The 22,437-nt window shown below is 39.4% G+C and overlaps 1 protein-coding gene across 1 annotated transcript in view; it reads right to left on the bottom strand.

Moving 5' to 3' along the window:
* Positions 1-22,437, bottom strand: part of LOC126260871 (centlein-like) — a 571,430-nt gene that overhangs the window by 20,294 nt on the left and 528,699 nt on the right. Inside the window, exons 11-14 of the mRNA XM_049958305.1 lie at positions 17,443-17,644; positions 12,191-12,289; positions 7,366-7,516; positions 970-1,154 (exon numbers count right to left, since the gene is read on the bottom strand). Coding sequence (XP_049814262.1) covers positions 970-1,154; positions 7,366-7,516; positions 12,191-12,289; positions 17,443-17,644 — 637 coding nt within the window. The remainder of the gene's footprint in view (positions 1-969; positions 1,155-7,365; positions 7,517-12,190; positions 12,290-17,442; positions 17,645-22,437) is intronic.

Below are 22,437 nucleotides of genomic sequence, written 5' to 3' on the forward strand. Positions count from 1 at the left end.
ATTCTATTACAAGACATGGGTCTATATCTGTATTTATTTGTTTCCTTTATAGTTTGAGAATACTGAAATATTAATATATGCACAACAGGACATAGCTTGGGACAGTTGAATTGACATGATGTTGGCCCACTGTGAAAAATATAAAAGGACACCCTACAGTCAAACTACATCAATAAAGAAAAGAGTCCGTCCCCGGTAGCTGAGTGGTCAGTGTGACAGAATGTCAATCCTAAGGGCTCAGGTACGATTCCCGGCTGGGTCGGAGATTTTCTCTGCTCAAAGACTGGGTGTTGCATTGTCCTAATCATCATCATCATCTCATCCCCATCGACGCGCAAGTCGCCGAAGTGGCGTCACATTGAAAGACTTGCACCCGGCGAACAGTCTACCCAATGGGAGACCCTAGTCACAAGACATTTTCAATAAAGAAAAGATACACAATTGCAAATATTGCTTGAATGAATGTTAAGATAGTTTGAGGATTCCCAACTACACAGTGTTTTCATATTTCGGGAATAGTGCAGTGCAGCACATTTCAGGAAGTGCAGTTGTCTTCTGGAATTTTTTTGTGAAGTTGAATCAAGCAATTATGGGAAAAAAAATATTTCTGAAATGGGTTTGACTGCAGCTTCTCTTCGCTTATAATCTAGTAAAGACACTGCCCATAAATTCAAAATATAAAAAATGTCAGTCTGGCTGCACAAATCCCGTATGAGGCAGAAAGTAATATTAAATAATTTCCTATTACATATTCCAGTAATTGATGTTTTGTTTGAAAATCAGGAAAACACAAAGTTGCACACCTACAGGGAAAACACAAGAGGATGGAAATGTTCGTTCAAGCTAGAGAAGAAACACCCAATTAAACTAGGAAACATTGTGCTTCAACAAGATAGAAGAGAAGTTAATGCTATTGCTTCCATTTCCTTTTCCAGATTTGTTCCCTGAAGGAAATCAACTATTCCTTACCTTAATATATTCCAATGTGCTGTCAAGGCTGCGAACAACTTTGGTCAATTCATCAATGGGTCCCTCAAGATTAGGAAATGTGCCATTAATTATTCTAGATGTCTGTTCCTCAAGGGTTTCTTCCTTTTGCTGGTATGCAGTTTGTACAAGTGTCTTCATGTTCTGATCTTCATGCTTTTTACACACTGGAGATGAAATAATATGATGAGTTACTGACTGAAATGCACACAGCACACAAGAAACACAGATAATAAATTTTGTTCCCTGAATTATTTTATATAATTGTTTCACACCTCCTGCAATTACAGTTGGTATAAAGAATGTGGGACAGTGTTCAGAGAGTCTTATCAGAATGACTCAGCCTTAACAAAAAACAACTTTTTCCAGAACTAAGGGTGTGTCATTATACACCAAAATTTTCTACATTTTATCTGATAATTCCGTAATTTCAAACAATACTGTTTTACATCATATGCATTAGCTATAAACAAATAAAAAAGCAAAGTCAGCACTTTTTATTGACATCACATGAAATCATCAGTTTTTGCAAAAAGTCATAAAAATTTTGTGTTTCTCCTGATTCTCATGTAGAAATCTTGTAACTCTGAGGGTGCCAGTTTACCTATATTGGTAACTGATAGATACTGAATACAGCATTTTTTTTTTCAGTGCTGAGAAATGTGTATAATCTCAAAATAACAATTTATTTCCCACCTGGAGAACTACGGCTCTGTAAGTCTATTTGAAATTTCTTTAGGATTGACACTTAGGCAGAAACATGTTGAGGTACAGAACTGAGTTGTACCTTTCCACTTAGAACACACATATAAGCTTACATTTCATTCAACTTGCTCAAACTTGTAAACTATTCACTGTACAGAGATGGAACTGGCATCAGAACTACATTATGTTTCCATTTTAGTTTTATCAGTGGAAAGAATTACGAGACTGGTATACAGAAGGTGTATGAAAGTACATTTTTTGAAACTGTTATCAGATTTCTGACATGCAGGAAAATTTTTGTTACTGAATTGAGATACAATTTGAATTAAGTGTGATGCATAATGCTGCACTTGTATGACAGAGCCTCTTTGTTGACCCGTTTCATTTCCCTGAGAGAAACTGTGTGCTCAGTTTATAATTAAATTGTTATTACATTTTCTAGCCGAACTTTCTACTTATTTGTAATAAAACAGAAAAGTTATGTCTATTAATTGAAGCGAGAGAACTTATCTTCTCGGCTTGGAAGAAATAATAACTGTGATAGCAAAATACCTCGACCTCAGTAAAGCAAAAATTTTAATGGAAAAAGTGAGAGCGATTTCTTTTTGTGTGATTAAGACTGAGTTCCTGAGATAAACTTCATTTGGACTCTGTCGCAGATAACTGCTTCTTATTAATAGTCAAAACTTATCAAATCAGAATTTTGCTGTGCAGTGTTTAAACTGCATAACAAACATTGTGCTGAATCCACCTCATTTGGACTCTGTCGCAGATAACTGCTTCTTATTAATAGTCAAAACTTATCAAATCAGAATTTTGCTGTGCAGTGTTTAAACTGCATAACAAACATTGTGCTGAATCCACCTGCATATCTTATCATGCGGAGAGTGAAAAAGCTCTATCAACATCACTCTCATTGCAGTCATACATGTTTGCAGTGCACATCATTTCCTATATCGAATTTTTTTAAAAATAGCGTTATTATCCCCATGATGCACTACGGTGGCTTTCTTCCAGTCTTCAGAGGTGACCTTCCTGACAGCTTCTTCCTTACCAGTTCTACTGGTTTACGAAGAGATATTAGATTCATAAGCTCCACTTTTTAAAATTTATCACTTACTTTGATCTTTAGGTGCTGAAGCTAAGCATCTCCTCACTGCTTTTGCCATGGTAGGTATTTTGTCAATAACAACAGAGTAGTTGTGGCTTTTATCAATAACAATTGTTGACAAAGTAACTCAACTGATATATGGCAATGGTCCAGCTGAGAAACAAACTTTGAATAATGTTTGATGAACTTGCTTCTAACACTGTTCACTATTACACAACACACAATAGTAGCAACAGAAAACTATTAATCCCTGAACTATAAGAAATGAAAACAAATAAAATCTCAGGCTACTATGAGGGACAGCAAGCCACCTGAAACTGCAGTGGGAAGTGTTTTAGTGATGGAGGTGAAGATATGGAAACTGTGGGTAGTGCAACATCTACAGGTCTCACGGTATTGGCTTAATGCATGCCATGCCTTCCTCATGAACCTCGCCCCACTACTTCCTTTGCAGCTATCAATCCTAAAGTAAATGTGAGCAGACTAAGCAGACTATAGATGTGATACCATTCTTCAAAAGATATCCATTCCAGTAACTGTATGACATTTCCCAATGCTTTTATATAACCTATCATATGAAAGTGACACGTTTTTTAAAAGTTTATTGCAGTATATTGCTTAAACTACATATTTCCAGAACATGAAAGTATAGCTGTGGAAAAAGAAAACATGGCATTTTATTTGTGCAAACATATAAATCACCATGACATCTATCACCTTCCAACCTAACCTTGGCCATGGTCTATGCAACATACCACACTGGCATCACAAACATAATTCACAATATGGTTTTAACCAGCAAGGCGAGCCGGTCACATGGCCATGCCAGCAGCATCATTGTGTTTATGCCAGAGAAGCAGAGAGAGAGGAGGCAGTAACAATGCACACACCAATATTCTTACAAGTTGAGTCCTTCCACATGGTAGTTTTGGGTGTCCCAGCTTCCCATGAAGATTTTTCTGCTCTCTCTTTCTGTGTGCAAGCACAGGTGCGTGCGCGCACACACACACACACACACACACACACACACACACACACTCTCTGCGAGGTAAGAATCCGTGCCGGTTTGAATTGAACTTGTACTTGTCATGTGCTGAAGTTAGTTTTCACAATGGCTCAGTATCCTCTTCAACTTTCTGAATATAAAAAAAAAAATACTGAATAGGTATTGAAATAAACTTCTCATTTTTACCATCAGAAATATGTTTCCATGATGTCACATGCCCTGTACTGAGCAGGCACCATGTTGACTTATGTGCCTGTGCACTTTAAGTGCTGATTTTGTGATTTTCATGTTTATAATTGTGTACTAAAAACTATGAAGTTTAATTAATGCACTGTTGTTGTTGTGGTCTTCAGTCCAGAGACTGGTTTGATGCAGCTCTCCATGCTACCCTATCCTGTGCGGGCTTCTTCATCTCCAAGTACCTACTGCAACCTTCTGAACCTGCTAAGTGTATTCATCTCTTGGTCTCCCTCTACGATTTTTACCCTCCACGCTGCCCTCCAATACTAAATTGGTGATCCCTTGATGCCTCACAACATGTCCTACCAACCGATCCCTTCTTCTAGTCAAGTTGTGGCATAAATCCTGTTCCCCAATTTTATTCAGTACCTCTTCATTAATTATGTGATCTATCCATCTAATCTTCAGCATTCTTCTGTAGCACCACATTTCAAAAGTGTCTATTCTCCTCTTGTCTAAACTATTTATCATTCTTATTTCACTTCAATACATGGCTACTCTCCAATAGTCCAGTACTTTCAGAAAAGACTTCCTGACACTTAAAATTACTGCACTATGCACTGCATTAATGAACTCTCCAAACTCTTGTCATTTTTTATTTGATATGTGTAGCATAAATTTCAGCTGACATCACCAGATAAAACTATTATCTGTATTCAAAGTTAAATGTGAAAGCTACTTCTTTTTTGTTGGAAGATGAATTTTTGGTAACTAAACCAGTAAGATATTGAGAAATATGATGGGCCTGATGTTTGGAAGAGATGAAGGAAACACTGAAGCACACTGCATTGCTAATAATTGGCAACCAATGCTGTACAATCGCAATAAACTCATGAGATGTTCAATTGACTCTTTTATTAGAACATGTTACACATTTCGGGATTACACCCATCTTCAGACATCTGTTACAAAAAAGTACAAAACATAAGTGAACAGCACATTCAACACGTCTCAACATTACAGAAAATGAGATCGGATCATATGAGTTACATACCATAAACTTCAACGCCTTCCTAATGAACCAGGCATACAGCCTTGACAATTCGAAGACAGTGTCCAATAACATATGACTATAACTGTGACACGACCAGTCTTAAAGGAGAGTGTATACTGACGCTAAACAAGTCAACTAACAGCGAAGCACCCTCGGTAGGGGGCGCTGCATGGTCATATGCTCCATGTGTTCACATGTAATTTAATAATAATAATATACTCAGCATGTAACATGTAACAGGGTGTAATTACGACTAGCAACTGGAATGGTACTTCCGTACACGTTAACACTGAAGGATTTTTTTTTTTTTTAATTTTAAAACCCAAAATTTTTACATTGCCATGCTATACCTATAGCCAGTAGTGGCACCAATCACAACTCAAATTGTCATGCCACTAGTTTATATAAGAAATGTATAAGGTATAACCCACAAGTGTGTTTCGGGATTGTATGAAAATGTTCTTCCTCTTACGATTAAACTTTTTTCCATGTGGCAGGGGGGTGTAGGCTGTTGTTTGAAGGCTTCTATTTGGGCAATCATGGCCCATGAATATTACTTGGCTGTATTTCGATAGGCGAATGGCTGCCGCCAACATGGTTGCCATTGGCTTTAACAGATGGCGCCTAAGACGTTTGTGTATGTGATCTGATTACAGGGTTTTAGTTTATGATGGATACTGCTGGTTATACTTAATTTGGTGGTGTTCTTTCAGACATTTGGGAGGTTGAAAGGTTTATTCATGAAGGACCCCCCCCCCCTCCCGCCCCTATTATTTATTTTATGTTGACATACTGTTTGAGTTGTGCTTAGTACCACTACTGGCTATAGGTATAGCATGGCAATGTAAAAATTTTGGGTTTAAAATTAAAAAAAAAAAAAAAAAATCCTGTAGTGTCAACGTGTACAGAAGTACCATTACAGTTGCTAGTCGTAATTACACCCTGTTACATGTTACATGCTGAGTATATTATTATTGAATTACATGTGAACACATGGAGCATATGACGATGCAGCACCCCCTACCGAGGGTGCTTTGCTGCTAGTTGACTTGTTTAGCATCAGTATACGCTTTGCTTTATGACTTCTTGTGTCGCAGTTATTGGACACTTTCTTTGAGTTCTCAAGGCTGTACGCCTGGTTGGTTGAGAAGGAGTTGAAGTTTTTGGTATATAACTCATATGATCCGATCTCATTTTCTGTAATGTTGAGATGTGTTGAATGTGCTGTTCACTTACGTTTTGTACTTTTTTGTAACAAATGTCTGACGATGGGTGTAATCCCGAAATGTGTAACATGTTCTAATAAAAGAGTCAATTGAACATCTCGTGAGTTTATTGTGATTGTACAGCATTGGTTGCCAATTATTAACATAAAAATGATCGCAGGCCTCAGATGGGATATTATGTCCTGTATATCACACTGGATTACACCTGCAAATTAGGCTAACAACTATTATGGTCACAGATTCATGTATTAAGTCTGTGTTCACCGCTGTAGGTTCTTGTTTGAGTCATGGGATGACAACAAACTCTATAAATGCTTACATGGCAAAGAGTCTGTTATGTGTAGCTAGAATGGTGAGTCTCAGCTGTGAATGATATTCTGAAATGATAGAAATCCTTTCAAAAGTTACTGAAGAAGCAATTCTTATTGCCAGCAGTTTACGCAGACATCAACAGCATTTGGTTGCAAAGATATTTTTTTTCTTTAACTGATCAAATTTAATGGGTTTAATATGAGTGATTTATCTTTTTAATAATGTAAATAAATGTAATCTGTGATGTCAATAAATATAATATAATTGATGGGTATATTTTCATTTCTAATGTGACACTGAAAAACATCGAAATAGGACAAAAATATGAAATATTTGGCTCTTCACAAATAAGCCATCAGAAAGTAATATAAAAATTGGCAAAAGAGAAGAACACTAAAATTGGCAGAAAATAATAAAAAAAGCTTGTAAAAAATAACACCGAAATTAGCCACGAAATAAAATGCTCACTCTCCTTACATATGACATATTACTATTAGTACTATGTCTGAGCATAATTTTTTGCTAAATAAATGCAGTCTTTTTATTGTATGCCTCCCCTCTCCTTAACTTATAGAAAGCATACAGATATCAGTGTTTAGTGACTAAATTTTAATTTACTTTCAAGCCAAATAACACATACACTAATGACAAGGCGTTCTTGGAAGATGTTATCTCAAAATCTATCAGACTTCCTTTATGTAAATACATTTTCACCTCAACTAACTCTGTTATTGCAGCAAGTGTATGCTAATAAAGAGGTAGAACACCTTAGTTGAATACTTACTGACTGCTGGCTCTTCTGTTCCACACGTGTGATTCTGAGCATTATTCAGCATTTGCTCAAGACTCACAATGTGTCTGTTAAGTGTTGCAGTTGTTGCCTTTTCATGGTCTTTCTGAATCTGAATCTCTGCTCGCAGATCCCGCACAGTAGCCTGAAAACACAAATTTAAAAGAAAATGATTGTTTGGTTTCCTTTAAATATGTACCTGAAATATTTGAAAATAAATTGAATACAGAAATATATATTCAACCTGTTATACTGCTTCCCAGTTAAACTAATCTAATGAATGGAAAAAAAAAAAAAAAAAAAAAAAAACCCAAGAGCTATTAAAATGCCAAATTGAAGTAAATACTATATATCATGCTGAATGATAGTACTGGGAAATCATTAAACTGTGAGTAAGCAATAGGAATACACAAATTGAAACAAATGATGATGGTAGGTTTTATAATGGAATAAGATTTTCATACATCTACATTTAAATCTACATCTACATGGGTACCCATTTTTTTCACTGCCTGACAAAGGGTTCATCGAATCAGCTTCACAATAATTCTCTATTATTCCACTCTCAAACAGCGCACGGAAAAAATGAACACTTTTATCTGTCTGTGTGAGCTCTAGTTTCCTTTATTTTATTATGAAGATTGTCTCTCCCAATTTAGGTTGGTGTCAACAAAATATTTTCACATTGGAGGAGAAAGTTGGTGCTTGAAATTTTGTGGTAAGATTCTGCCACAACAAAAAATGCCTTTGTTGTAATGGTGTCCATCCCAAATCGTGTATCATGTCCATGACACTCTCTCCCCTACTTTGTAACAATACAACACGTGCTGCTCTTCTTTGAACTTTCTTGATGTTCTCTGTTAATTCTATCTGGTAAGGATCCCAGACCATGCAGCAGCATTCCAAAAGAGGACAGACAAGCATAGTGTAGGCAGCCTACATTTTCTAAGTGTTCTGCCTGTAAAACGAAGTCCTTCCCCACAACGTTATCTACATGTTCTTTCCAGTTTAAATTCTTTGTAATTGTAATTTCCAGGTACTTATTTGAATTTACAGACTTTATATTTGACTGATTTATCGTGTAACCGAAGTTGAATGGATTCTTTTAACACTCATGTGGATGACTGTCAACTGCCAGTTTTCGCACCATTCAGATATCTTTTCTAAATCGTTTTGCAATTTGTTTTGATTGTCTGATGAGTTTAGTAGATGATAAACAACAGCATCATCTTCAAACAACCTAAGACAACTGCTCACATTGTCTCCTAAATCATTTATATATATAAGGAACAGCAGATGGCCTATAACACTACCTTGGGAAATGCCAGAAATCACTTCTGTTTTACTTGATGACTGTCCATCAAACGAATTGACAGGAAATCACGAATCTAGTTGCATAACTGAGATGATATTCCATAAGCACGCAATTTGATTACAAGCTGCTTACAAGGTACAGTGTCAAAATCCTTCTGGAAACCTAGAAATATGGAATCAACTTGAAATCCCTTGTCAGTAGTACTCATTACTTCATGTCAGTAAAGAGGTAGCTGTGCTTCACAAGAACGATGTTTTCTAAATCCGTGTTGACTGTGTGCCAGTAGACTTCTCTTCGAGGTAATTCATAATATTTGAACACAATACATGTTCCAAAATCCTGCTGCATATCTGTAATGTAGTGGACTACTACTACTACTTTTCTTGAGTATTGGTGTGACCTGTGCAACTTTCTAGGCTTTGAGTTTGAATCTTTCGGTGAGCTAGCAGTTGTGTATGATTGTTAAGTATGGAGTTATTGCATCAGCATATTCTGAAAGGAACCTAATTAGCATACAGGCTAGACCAGAAGACTTGTTTTTATTAAGTGATTTAAGTTGCTTCACTACTCTGAGGATATTTACTTCTAAGTTACTTATGTTGGCAGCTCTTCTTGGTTCAAATTCTGGAATATTTACTTTGTCTTCTTGGGTGAATTCCAATTTGTATCACTGGAGGGCAACACCAGACAACGAATTGAAGTGATCAACTGGGGATTACTGAAGGGTTGATGGGGGTGAGGGGACTGTTGAGACGAGAAGAAGTGCGTGTCTTGAGTGTTTGAAACTGGAACAAAAGGTTTATGAAGAATCAGGATGGAATTTGATGTATTTTTCATAAAATGGTTTCAGCTGTGGTTGTTTGCTTGTGTTTTTTGTTAAGGCAGTAAGCTGAAATTATAATGAAGTTTTGAAAATTAAATATTGGTGGCATACTTAATAATGTAAAACAATGAAAAATTGTGAAAATGTAATTTTATTGTTGATGATATCAGGAGACAGCCTTCTCCTTCCTTTTCAAAACAAAAATACAGCGTCAATTGACTTAACAGTAAAAGTGCTTTCTATTGGATTAATTTTTCATATGCGTCTTTTAACACTCTGAAAATTTCTAAATACACTCCTGGAAATGGAAAAAAGAACACATTGACACCGGTGTGTCAGACCCACCATACTTGCTCCGGACACTGCGAGAGGGCTGTACAAGCAATGATCACACGCACGGCACAGCGGACACACCAGGAACCGCGGTGTTGGCCGTCGAATGGCGCTAGCTGTGCAGCATTTGTGCACCGCCGCCGTCAGTGTCAGCCAGTTTGCCGTGGCATACGGAGCTCCATCGCAGTCTTTAACACTGGTAGCATGCCACGACAGCATGGACGTGAACCGTATGTGCAGTTGACGGACTTTGAGCGAGGGCGTATAGTGGGCATGCGGGAGGCCGGGTGGACGTACCGCCGAATTGCTCAACACGTGGGGCGTGAGGTCTCCACAGTACATCGATGTTGTCACCAGTGGTCGGCGGAAGGTGCACGTGCCCGTCGACCTGGGACCGGACCGCAGCGACGCACGGATGCACGCCAAGACCGTAGGATCCTACGCAGTGCCGTAGGGGACCGCACCGCCACTTCCCAGCAAATTAGGGACACTGTTGCTCCTGGGGTATCGGCGAGGACCATTCGCAACTGTCTCCATGAAGCTGGGCTACGGTCCCGCACACCGTTAGGCCGTCTTCCGCTCACGCCCCAACATCGTGCAGCCCGCCTCCAGTGGTGTCGCGACAGGCGTGAATGGAGGGACGAATGGAGACGTGTCGTCTTCAGCGATGAGAGTCGCTTCTGCCTTGGTGCCAATGATGGTCGTATGCGTGTTTGGCGCCGTGCAGGTGAGCGCCACAATCAGGACTGCATACGACCGAGGCACACAGGGCCAACACCCGGCATCATGGTGTGGGGAGCGATCTCCTACACTGGCCGTACACCACTGGTGATCGTCGAGGGGACACTGAATAGTGCACGGTACATCCAAACCGTCATCGAAGCCATCGTTCTACCATTCCTAGACCGGCAAGGGAACTTGCTGTTCCAACAGGACAATGCACGTCCGCATGTATCCCGTGCCACCCAACGTGCTCTAGAAGGTGTAAGTCAACTACCCTGGCCAGCAAGATCTCCGGATCTGTCCCCCATTGAGCATGTTTGGGACTGGATGAAGCGTCGTCTCACGCGGTCTGCACGTCCAGCACGAACGCTGGTCCAACTGAGGCGCCAGGTGGAAATGGCATGGCAAGCCGTTCCACAGGACTACATCCAGCATCTCTACGATCGTCTCCATGGGAGAATAGCAGCCTGCATTGCTGCGAAAGGTGGATATACACTGTACTAGTGCCGACATTGTGCATGCTCTGTTGCCTGTGTCTATGTGCCTGTGGTTCTGTCAGTGTGATCATGTGATGTATCTGACCCCAGGAATGTGTCAATAAAGTTTCCCCTTCCTGGGACAATGAATTCACGGTGTTCTTATTTCAATTTCCATGAGTGTATGTCAGTGAGGAGTCAATAACCACTTGTTATAAGATGATAATTGACAGTTTATTGTGTAAGTAACAAATAATACTATTTCATCAGTTTTCCAAAGAAAATCATTATACAAAGAAAAGCATTTACGAATGTAGTAACTTGCATGAAGTTGTTGATGTATATTGTGTGTTGGACATGCCTTCATGTAGTTTAGTGATGTAACTGAATATGTTTCAGGAAGTTAGTAGGCCTACATAGTTTTGATTATATCAAGTGTATTTTTTGTACTTTGCCATACTTAATTTTCTGTTCACTGGTTAAATGTGAGAATTTTATTTTGTAATATATCTTATTTATACTGTTTGATGGTGCCGATTGTGCTGGGTCCCTTTTTGTGATTGAAAGAAATATTTGCACCAAGTTAATTTTCAAGTGAGTCTGCTCCATTGTCAGGAATATCGGATTACTTTGGAGTGATGGAAGTTGGTTTTCAGATCTTGTAGGTCTACTGAAGCCTGTTTGGGAACCAACAGACCCCAAGTATTCAACCATGAACTATTGAACGGATAATATCAAGAATCAGTCTTCTGGAAAATATTACAAGATCATAGATACAATCTCACCACGACAACACAGAGTTTACATGCAGGTTTAGAACTACTAAAACAAATTGAGACATTAATTTGTAATTAGTTATTTTCTTTTATTTGTGTATTATGATTGTAGAACAATTTTACCAGTTGTGAAACCATGAGTCAGTCTTATTCCCTGCAATTTTTGTTTTCCACGTGTGATTCACATTTATTTGACATAAGTCAGAAATATTAGGTTTTGTTCAGTATTTTTTAAAATTTAGGAGTCATTGTAACCTAAAGTAGGTCATTTTCAAAGTCAATGTAGATTCAAGTACATTATTTTAATAATGAAAAGAAGAAGTAGCAAACTCACAAATAAGTAAAACTAACAAATAATTTCATGGTTACTTACTTCAAGAGTTTCAACCTCTTCTCGCAGCTGCTCACATTCACAATTAATTTCATTCAGTTCATTGGTCACCTGCTGTAGTTTGGAATTTGATTCATTCACCTGCAGAATGGAAGCATGCACATCTGAACTAAATGCAAGAAGATTAAATTATTCGCTGTGCTCTTCTGCAGCATACTATACTCTGTACAGAATTACTTTAGGATTGACAGCTACAAAGGAAGGGCGAGGCTTATGTGGAAGGCCTGGCACATGTTTTGCCAATCCCACAAGACATACAGTCACAGAAACTACACACAGTTGCCAAACCTTCACCCTCACTACTACACTTGCCACTTGCACTGTGTTCCGATTGCAGGCAGTTTTCTGTCCCATGTGTTTGTTTAATGTAATTTGTTTTTCTTCCTATTATGGCAGTGGGAGCTGTAATTTATTTTGTTGTTACTGCTATTTGTTGTATGATAAAGACAAGTTAATTATAAAGATAGAAATCTGTTTCTCATACTAAAACCATATGGCACTCACTTGGTTTTTGATGGGTGAAGGGAGCATTATGCATCACATTTAATGCCAGTTATCTTGTGTTATAATATATCACTGACTGAGTTCTAGTTTGCAGCAGACGAAAATTTAATTTATTCTTAAAATTTCATTCACATAGTGTGTTCATTTATCTTTAATAACAAAAAAGTATCTTGCTTGTCAAAAATTCAATGCCGTCATCAATAAATAAATTTTCCTACATTTCTGTACACCATCTTAAAAAAATTTACTGTTATAAACAAAACTGAAATGAAAACATTGTGCATCACTTCCATAACACACTGATGCCACTTCCATCTTTGTACACTGAATGGTTTGCAAATTTGAGCAAGTTGAATGAAGTATTAGATTAAACACTAGTTATGCGTGGAATGTGGCAACTCTGTTCCAAGCCTCCATGTGCGCCTGCCAAAGTGTCATTCCTAAGGTAATTTTGAATATAGTCTGTGAGATTAACTGTTAATGAAACATACATGTGTCTTTTCCCTAGCGTAATTATAACCATTTTGTACATGCAATCCAAGTTATTAGATTATCATGCAAATCATGTTTTCTCTCTAAAGAAGTGAAGGAGAATTACATTTCAAGTACCATCTAAGAATACTAAGACTCAAATCACATTTATACATCGTCTCAAGTTAAAAAGCTATGAACTATTATTACTACAGTGCACTAATGATCATGGTAAATAACAGTGAGGTGAAATGTTTATTAATCTACTACAAGGTTTTTTAATTATTATGGCAGTTGACAGATAAGACTTGATGTGTGTGTTGTAATGGAACTGACAAATAGACCTCATTTTGTTATATTATACACTAAAGTTGTGTTAAAAAGCATTTGCTTAATATAATATTAGGTTAGGCATTGCGATCAATAATCAATATTGAAATTGTATGTTCTTTGTAGCTTATGACCATGATCTTTGGTCTACAACGGGTTTTTGCCCACTTTAGTTTTGGCCGCGGTTGAGTGTAGTTGTTTTTCGAGTTTTGGCAATAAATATGTGTTTTTGTTACAAATAAACTGTGGAATACTGCATCATGATTCCATTTGCCCAGTGATAATTAAAAAACCCGCACCTTTTCTTGGACCCAGAGCAGCAAAGGAATCATCGTCTAGACAAATGAGAAGCCACATGGACAACGTAGACTCTGCAGCATCAACAAAGGAGACATCATGGCCATCTCTACCAAAGTACTATACAGCCATCAGCCACACTGTAACGGTGTCCTTATGGAGATAACCTTGCCAGCACAGTAGAGTGGATTCATGACAGTGTGTAAATAAAGCACTGATATGGTTTTGTCGAATTCTCAATTGATTTTCAATAGCTTTCATGGCATCGAACAAAATTGCTCCTACTCTTCATAATTGCAGCAAAAGTTGCAAACTGATTCCACTTTAAATTAATAAAATACAGCTTGTCCCTGTTTTCCACTAGCTTCTGGGACAGAGCTTTTGCCTGATGAGAGAGAAAATGGACAGTTATTATAATCACGTATTTAACTGGAGGTTACAGGTAATTTAGCTTTTGGTTACAGTGACATTGTGTAATAAAGGGATCAAACAATGGAAAATCCAGGATGGAATATAACAGTATTGGAGAAGGAAAAGTTGCCACTCACCATATAGCGGAGATGCTGAGTTGCAGATAGGCACAACAAAAAGATTCACACAATTATAGCTTTCGGCCATTAAGGCCTTTGTCAACAACAGTCAGACATACATACACACATGCACACGCACGCTCACGCAAACGCAACTTGCACACGACTGCAGTTTAAGGCAACTGAAACCACACTCATTGAGTATAGTGATGCTAAAGAAAATAGTAACAAAGTAAAACAGCCCAGGATTAGGATCAAAGAAAAGCCATCAGGCAAAAATCAAACAATGGAAAATCCAGGATGGAATGTAACAATATTAGAGAAGGAAAAGTTGCCACTCACCATATAGCGGAGATGCTGAGTTGCAGATAAGCACAACAAAAAGATTCACACAATTATAGCTTTCGGCCATTAACGTCTTTGTCAACAATAGACACACACACACACACACACACACACACACACACACACACACACACTCATGCAAACGCAACTTGTACGCACGACTGCAGTCCCAGGTAACTGAAACCATACTGCATTGTGTGTGCGTTTGAGTGAGTGTGTGTGTGTGTGTGTGTGTGTGTGTATTGTTGACAAAGGCCTTAATGGCCAAAAGCTATAATTGAGTGTATCTTTTCGTTGTGCCTATCTGCGACTCAGCATCTCCACTATGTAGTGAGTAGCAACTTGTCCTTCTCTAATATTGTGTAATAAAGGACATTGATTTTTTGTTCTTGATAAGTAGATGAGTACCAGGCCCAATATTGAATCTTTTTGATGGTTTTAATTACAGGTCCACATTCTACCATCTTTAAAACTGTCAAATAACTCCCTGACTTGTTGACAAGAAACCTACTGAAAAAACAAACCACCATCTTTTCCCCCTTCATGCTGTTTATGAAGTTTTTTCTCACAATAAATTCTGTGTCTAATTCTTATCGGCCTGAACATAAGGCCACTTTTTGTGCTTTTTACTCCTCACTGATAATCTGATGATGGAGAATAGTTTCATAAGCTGTCACCACTTCAATTAACTTTCATGATACTGAAGAATGATTTTGTGTGACTATATTCACAGCTCTCAATAACAAATCATCGTACTGTGTAATCAGTGTTTCCCAGAGTACTGGTCGGTACAATATCAGTTTCAGATGCTGCATTGTAACCTGTGCCACGTACCACTCCACACCTTCCAATATTAGCCTCACTGGAATTTTGTTTGCATGAAGCTTATCTCTAGCACATCATTTTGTTCCACAACACTCCCTACCTCAACCTCAACTTTTAAAATCTGTTTGTATATATTGTTATTTTTCTTGAATGTTTCCTCTCCTACTGAGTACTCAATGCTACTAGTGCACTGTTTCCCCAGTGAAGTCCATCCATTAATCCAACCCAGAATATCTATTCCAATTACTTATTTGAGCACACACATTTAATATGTAAGTCAGAGATGGATGCATAGACAGTATCTTCGAAAAAATAAAACAAACATGACCATGACTGGGATGTTTGTTGGTGCTAAAACAGGTTCCTAGTGGCATGGCATTTTCATAACTGCAGGTACATGGCTGTTTTCCACGAACAGAAGTAGATGACACAGTTCTCTGTCAGGATAACAATGAAATTACCATCTGTAGTTTATTTATTGTGATATAAAAAAAAGCTTTGAACAAGTATTAAGTTGGAATAGTTCCTCAGATGTTAAAAATCAGGCAAAACAATATAGCTTTAAGAATTCTGCCATAATTTTCCATTTTCACGTATTATCACATCATTCTATCCATTATCACACATGATGTTCGAAATAGAGCACAACCATAAAAGAACATTGGTAACAGATGAATACTTGTGATTTAAAAATGAATTGGCTAAAGGAAAAACTGAATTCACTGAGACATTTTTATATGAAGGGCAGTCGAAAACAGCAACCTCAGAAATCATAAAAAGTGTATTGTCAGTTACCGGTTGGTACAGATTACTAACGTCTGTGAGATGTTTGGCAACAGTGACTCTAGGAGATAATGAAGAATAGTATAAACCTTTGTTCATATTTTTCTACCACAATTAAGTAGCATAAAGTGTTAAAGAAGCAGACGTGTGATCTTGTGAATGTAAACTTTCACAGAACATACTACTGGTAAAAATCTATCGGGTTGAAAGCTGAGTGTCATAGTTGAGATACCATGATGTTTTAACAAATGTCATATTCATCATCTTCTGGTGAAGTGGTGAGAGGTTGCAGATGTCCATATATTTATATACAAGGGATAGCAGTCCCCTTCAAGTAGATACAGTCATCAGTGACTTGTGTGGTCAGTGGGTAGGTAGTGGGTTGGGAGGCAAAGTGATCGGACAATGCTTGGATCTCTGCACAGGCATCCTTGATCTGTCTCACATGCTGGCCACTGCTGTACACAACTTCAGCATGTAGCCGTCCACCTGTGATTCCACACTAAACTTAGTTGATAACCTTCATCCCTTCAAGCTCTATTTATTCCTATATTATGTTGTCCCAGTAGTATAGCAACCTGGTACTCTCAAGAATGCCCATGATCAGATTTAAGCACAGCCTCTGGCCTACCCCAACCCCTGTGCTGCTGGCTACTGAAGACCCTGGTGCCCACGTCAAGGTGGAAGGGCAGCAGACTGACTTACAAATAGAAATTCTACAGTATTTCAACACTGGAAACTCAGGAGCTTTTTCATTACATGTGATTTTAGTGAAATAGGTTACTTCTGCTCAGAGCTAGCTGATGGCATATCTACTTGCAACAATGATTCAGTCACAGAATGCCTTAATCATGCTTGAGTTTTAATCCTGCTAGATAGCTATATACAAGAATAATATTTTATAGCATAGTTCTAACAACAATGCAGTAAAAGCACAACTTCAAATTAACAGCCTAAAGCAATCCAAGACTTATAGTGACGAAGAGACAAGCATAATAATACATACACAGTAACCAGGCTGTGACCAATTATGGCAAACTTCACTTGGAGATCCATTGACAATAAGTGAAATATTTGTTCTGAGTGTCAGCTGTAGTATGGCATATGACAAAAAGTTGCCTAGAGGACATTTGCACGTAGCATACCTACCTCATTTTGGAAACGCAACTCTGCAGCAGCAAGTGCATCACGCATTTGATCGTGCAATTGCCTAGATGTTCGCAGCTCTGGCCGAAGCACGTCATCCACCTCTGCCTGCAGCTGCTGCAGTGATGCATCTGCTGCTGAAACTGCCTCCAGCAACTGTGACACCTGCCTCCGCAATCGCGTCCGCTCCATCTGAAGTGATTCCCTGTACAGAAAAAAAAAAAAAAAAAAAAAAAAAAAAAAAAAAAAAAAAAAAAAAAAAAAAATTACTCTGAAGTGGTTGCTAAAGAGCTTCTCAGAAGTTTTCATCAGCATGAAGAAGTTTAAAATGTAATAAATGCTAGAAACACATAGGCCGTGCAAATACTTTCTCTTCACCTTCCAAGTGTAAGTGATACCTGCATATAGTTTGAAAATACACCTGCAGTGATGAGTATTCCGTCTCCAAATATACTAAGAGTCTCACTGAGGCCGTCACAGACTGGAATTTACCCACCACAAGTTGTCCAGGAACAGATCTCTCTTGACTTGCCTCCCCCGTCACCCACCATCTGTCAGTGGCCACACTGGAGTGTTCAACTTGTGATGAAGTATCACCCAGGACTGGAGCAACTGATTCCCTTTCTCTGTCAGGGTTTTGAGTACCTCTTGTCATGCTTCTGAAATAAGAAGTATTCTACCCATTGCTCCCACAGTGGTAGGCCTGTTCCAACCCCATCCAACCCATGCACTATACTATCCTTTACCCCCACAGCTTATATCCCTGTGAAAGACCTAGGTACAAGGCCTGTGCCATACATCCTCCCACTGCCACCTACAAAAGTCCTGTGACAGGCATTACTATACCATCAAAGGCAGGGCCACCTGTGAAAGCACCCATTTGGTCTACCAAATTAACTGCAATCACTATGTGGTATTTTATGTAGGCATGACCACTGACAAGCTGCCTCTTCACATAAATGACCACTGCATTGCCAAACTGTGGTTCAGAGATAGCTGAATCATCCAATTGCTGAGCATATTGCACAACATGATCTGCTTCACTTCAAGGACAGCTTCACAGTCCTTGCTATCTGTTTCTACAGTAGCTTTTCTTAACCGCACAGGTGGGAACCCTACAGTACATCTTTTTCCTGGAACCCCCCCCCTCCCCCCTCACCCCGATCACAATCCAATCTTCACCAATTCCTGTCCTCCATCTGCTTCTATGCCATTGCCTGCTTCACCTTGAACCTCACACAAGTTTTCTATCCTCAAGCAAATGTACATGCATAGTTCTTTCCACTTCTGCTTCTCTTTTGTCCCTCTCCCCTCTACCCAACTGGTACAGCCTCTCAATACTGCACCATACAGCTCATCATCCTGTCCCTATCTCATCTTTGCACACTCCCATTGCACTACAGCAATTTCTCTCACTCCTATTGTGCTACCCCTCACACTTCTCACCCAACATATTTTCTGTATGCCCCATACCCCTCCCAATTGATATTGCCTCTCACTGCAGTCAGGGCTTAGTTCCCATATGCAACAGAGGCCATGAATATGTGACTGTGCATGTATGAATGTGTGCACATTTTTGTAAATCTGAAGGAGGACACTGTCTGGTAGGTTAATCTAGTTTTAAATGTTCTGTCTACCACACAACACTTTCCATATGTGGTGAGTAGCACACTATCCTAATTCATATTGTCGTTATTCCATTCCTAATTTTCCACTGTTTGATTTAACGACCTGAGTATCACAGTACGTGGTGCTGTATATTGTATAACACATATTTTGCTTGTTGTATAGAAAAACTGAACACTTGTGATTTATCAATAGTGTACACCATTAACCAGTTACACCGAAAAACCCAGGAGATTGTGACTTATTCTTTAACAATCCAAAATTTATAATCTGTAGTTACACATGACCATTTTCAGACAATAGAAAGTTCAGGTTGGAATATTAACAACACTGTGAAAAGGACAGATTGCTACTCACCATAAAGATGACATGTTGAGTCAGTGAAGGAAGTTGTTGGTATCTTTGATGTGGGCGGCTGAATCTCGAGCAATAAATTGGTATCTTTGATGTTTAGGAGATAGTTAGCAATGTGTATGAGGAATGAGGTAGTAGGTGTTAGGATATAGTTAGTGTCATGGGCTTAGCCTCCCCCCATCAGAAGCTGGGCCACCTGTGAAAGCAGCTATGTGATATACCAGCATTCATTGTTCAACATTTTATATTGGCATGACTACCAACCAGCTGCTCACAGGATGAATGGCTGCCACCAGACTGTAACCAAGAGCAAAGTGGACCATCCTAAGGCACACATGCACCTGTACATAACATGCTTGATTTCAATGGCTGCTTCACAACACAGGCCATCCGGGTCCTTCCTTCCACCACAAGTTTTTCTGAACTGTGCAGGTGGGAGCTATCCTTACAACACATTCTCTGCTACCGAAATCATCCTAGCCTCAACCTACAGTTACATAGTTTCCCACACCCTCCACCCAACTGTTTCACCCCTTCTCTCCTGTTATATCCTAACAATTTTCCTCCCCTCACTCTCATTATGTGTTGCTATTTGCTAGTGCTTCCATTGGTCTTTTCCCCTGCTCTACTCCTAATCTTACCACTGCCCCATCTTTTTGCCCACCCTCTCTCCCTCTCCCGCAGCCTCCAGACACTGTTCCTGTCAGGCCTTTCGTGCCACTTCTAGTCTCTGCATGCCAGGCAGCGCCAATTCCTATTCACCAACCTGTACCCTGCTATCCCTCCTCCTTCCCCATCCCGCTCCAAATTGTCACTCCTATTCAACATGTGTCTGTCGCAGTCTGGCTGGAGTGGCTGAAGGTAGTGGTGATGTGTGTATGAGTGTTCTCCTGTGTTCTGAAGAAGGCTTTGGCTGAAAGCCTTAGGGTGGTGGGGTTGTGGGTTCCGCTGAATAGGTCAGGAGTTCACTACACTCAGCTGGCGGCTACATGGGTAGCGGAGGCTGTGTGGCGTGGACTGGGCGTTTTTTTAGGTTAGAAGGCCTCGGGAAAGTACAGGGTGGGCTGCAATCTCAAAGGGTGCATGGCAAATACAGGACGTGCTTGGATCAAGGAACAGTCGGAATTGTAGTTGTAAATTGTTGTAGTTGTGCTGGGAAAGTCCCTGAGCTTCCAAGCGCTAATAGAAAGCACAGAAGCTGAAATCGTTATAGGTACAGAAAGCTGGCTAAAGCCTGAAATAAGTTCTGCAGAAATTTTTATGAAGTCTCAGACGGTGTTCAGAAAAGATAGAGTAGGCAGAATTGGTAGTGGAGTGTTTGTGTCTGTCAGTAGTGGTTTATCTTGTAGTGAAATCGAAGTAAATACTCTGTGCGAATTGGTATGGGTGGATGTTATACTTAACAGTCAAACTAAGTTACTAATTGGCTCCTTCTACCGACCCCCAGACTCCGAAGATATAGTTGCTGAACAGTTCAGACAAAATTTGAGTCTCGTAACAAATAAATACCCCACTCATACGGTTATAGCTGGTGGGGACTTCAACCTTCCCTCGATATGTTGGCAAAAATACTTGTTCAAAACCGGTGGTAGGCAGAAAACATCTTCCGAGATTGTCCCAAATGCTTTCTCCGAAAATTATTTCGAGCAGTTAGTCCACGAACCCACGCGAATTGTAAATGGTTGCGAAAACGCACTTGACCTCTTAGCCACAAACAATCCAGAGCTGATAGAGAGCATCATGACTGATACAGGGATTAGTGATCACAAGGTCATTGTAGCTAGGCTCAATACCGTTTCTTCCAAATCCACCAGAAACAAATGCAAAATAATTTTATTTAAAAAAGCGGATAAAGTGTCACTAGAAGCCTTCCTAAGAGACAATCTCCATTCCTTCCGAACTGACTATGCAAATGTAGACGAGATGTGGCTCAAATTCAAAGATATAGTAGCAACAGCAATTGAGAGATTCATACCTCATAAATTGGTAAGAGATGGAACTGATCCCCCGTGGTACACAAAACAGGTCTGAACTCTGTTGCAGAGGCAACGGAAAAAGCATGCGAAGTTCAGAAGAACGCGAAATCCCGAAGATTGGCTAAAATTTACAGACGCGCGAAATTTGGCACGGACTTCAATGCGAGATGCCTTTAATAGGTTCCACAATGAAACATTGTCTCGAAATTTGGTAGAAAATCCGAAGAAATTCTGGTCGTATGTAAAGTACACAAGCGGCAAGATGCAGTCAATACCTTCGCTGCGCAGTGCCATTGGTACTGTTACCGACGACTGTGCCGCTAAAGCGGAGTTATTGAACGCAGTTTTCCTAAATTCCTTCACCAGGGAAGATGAATGGAATATTCCAGAATTTGAAACACGAACAGCTGCTAGCATGAGTTTCTTAGAAGTAGATACCTTAGGGGTTGCGAAGCAACTCAAATCGCTTGATACGGGCAAGTCTTCAGGTCCAGATTGTATACCAATTAGGTTCCTTTCAGATTACGCTGATACAATAGCTCCCTACTTAGCACTCATATGCAACCGCTCGCTCACCGATAGATCTGTACCTACAGATTGGAAAATTGCGCAGGTCGCACCAGTGTTTAAGAAGGGTAGTAGGAGTAATCCATCTAACTACAGACCTATATCATTGACGTCAGTTTGCAGTAGGGTTTTGGAGCATATACTGTATTCAAACATTACGAATCACCTTGAAGGGAACGATCTATTGATACGTAATCAGCATGGTTTCAGAAAACATCGTTCTTGTGCAACATAGCTAGTTCTTTATTCGCATGAAGTAATGGCCGCTATCGACAGCGGATCTCAAGTTGATTCCGTATTTCTAGATTTCCGGAAAGATTTTGACACCATTCCTCACAAGCGACTTCTAATCAAGCTGCGCGCCTATGGGGTATCGTCTCAGTTGTGCGACTGGATTCGTGATTTCCTGTCAGGAAGGTCGCAGTTCATAGTAATAGACGGCAAATCATCGAGTAAAACTGAAGTGATATCAGGT

This window comes from Schistocerca nitens, chromosome 5, assembly GCF_023898315.1.
Source record: "Schistocerca nitens isolate TAMUIC-IGC-003100 chromosome 5, iqSchNite1.1, whole genome shotgun sequence".
Taxonomy (NCBI): Eukaryota; Metazoa; Arthropoda; class Insecta; order Orthoptera; family Acrididae; genus Schistocerca; species Schistocerca nitens.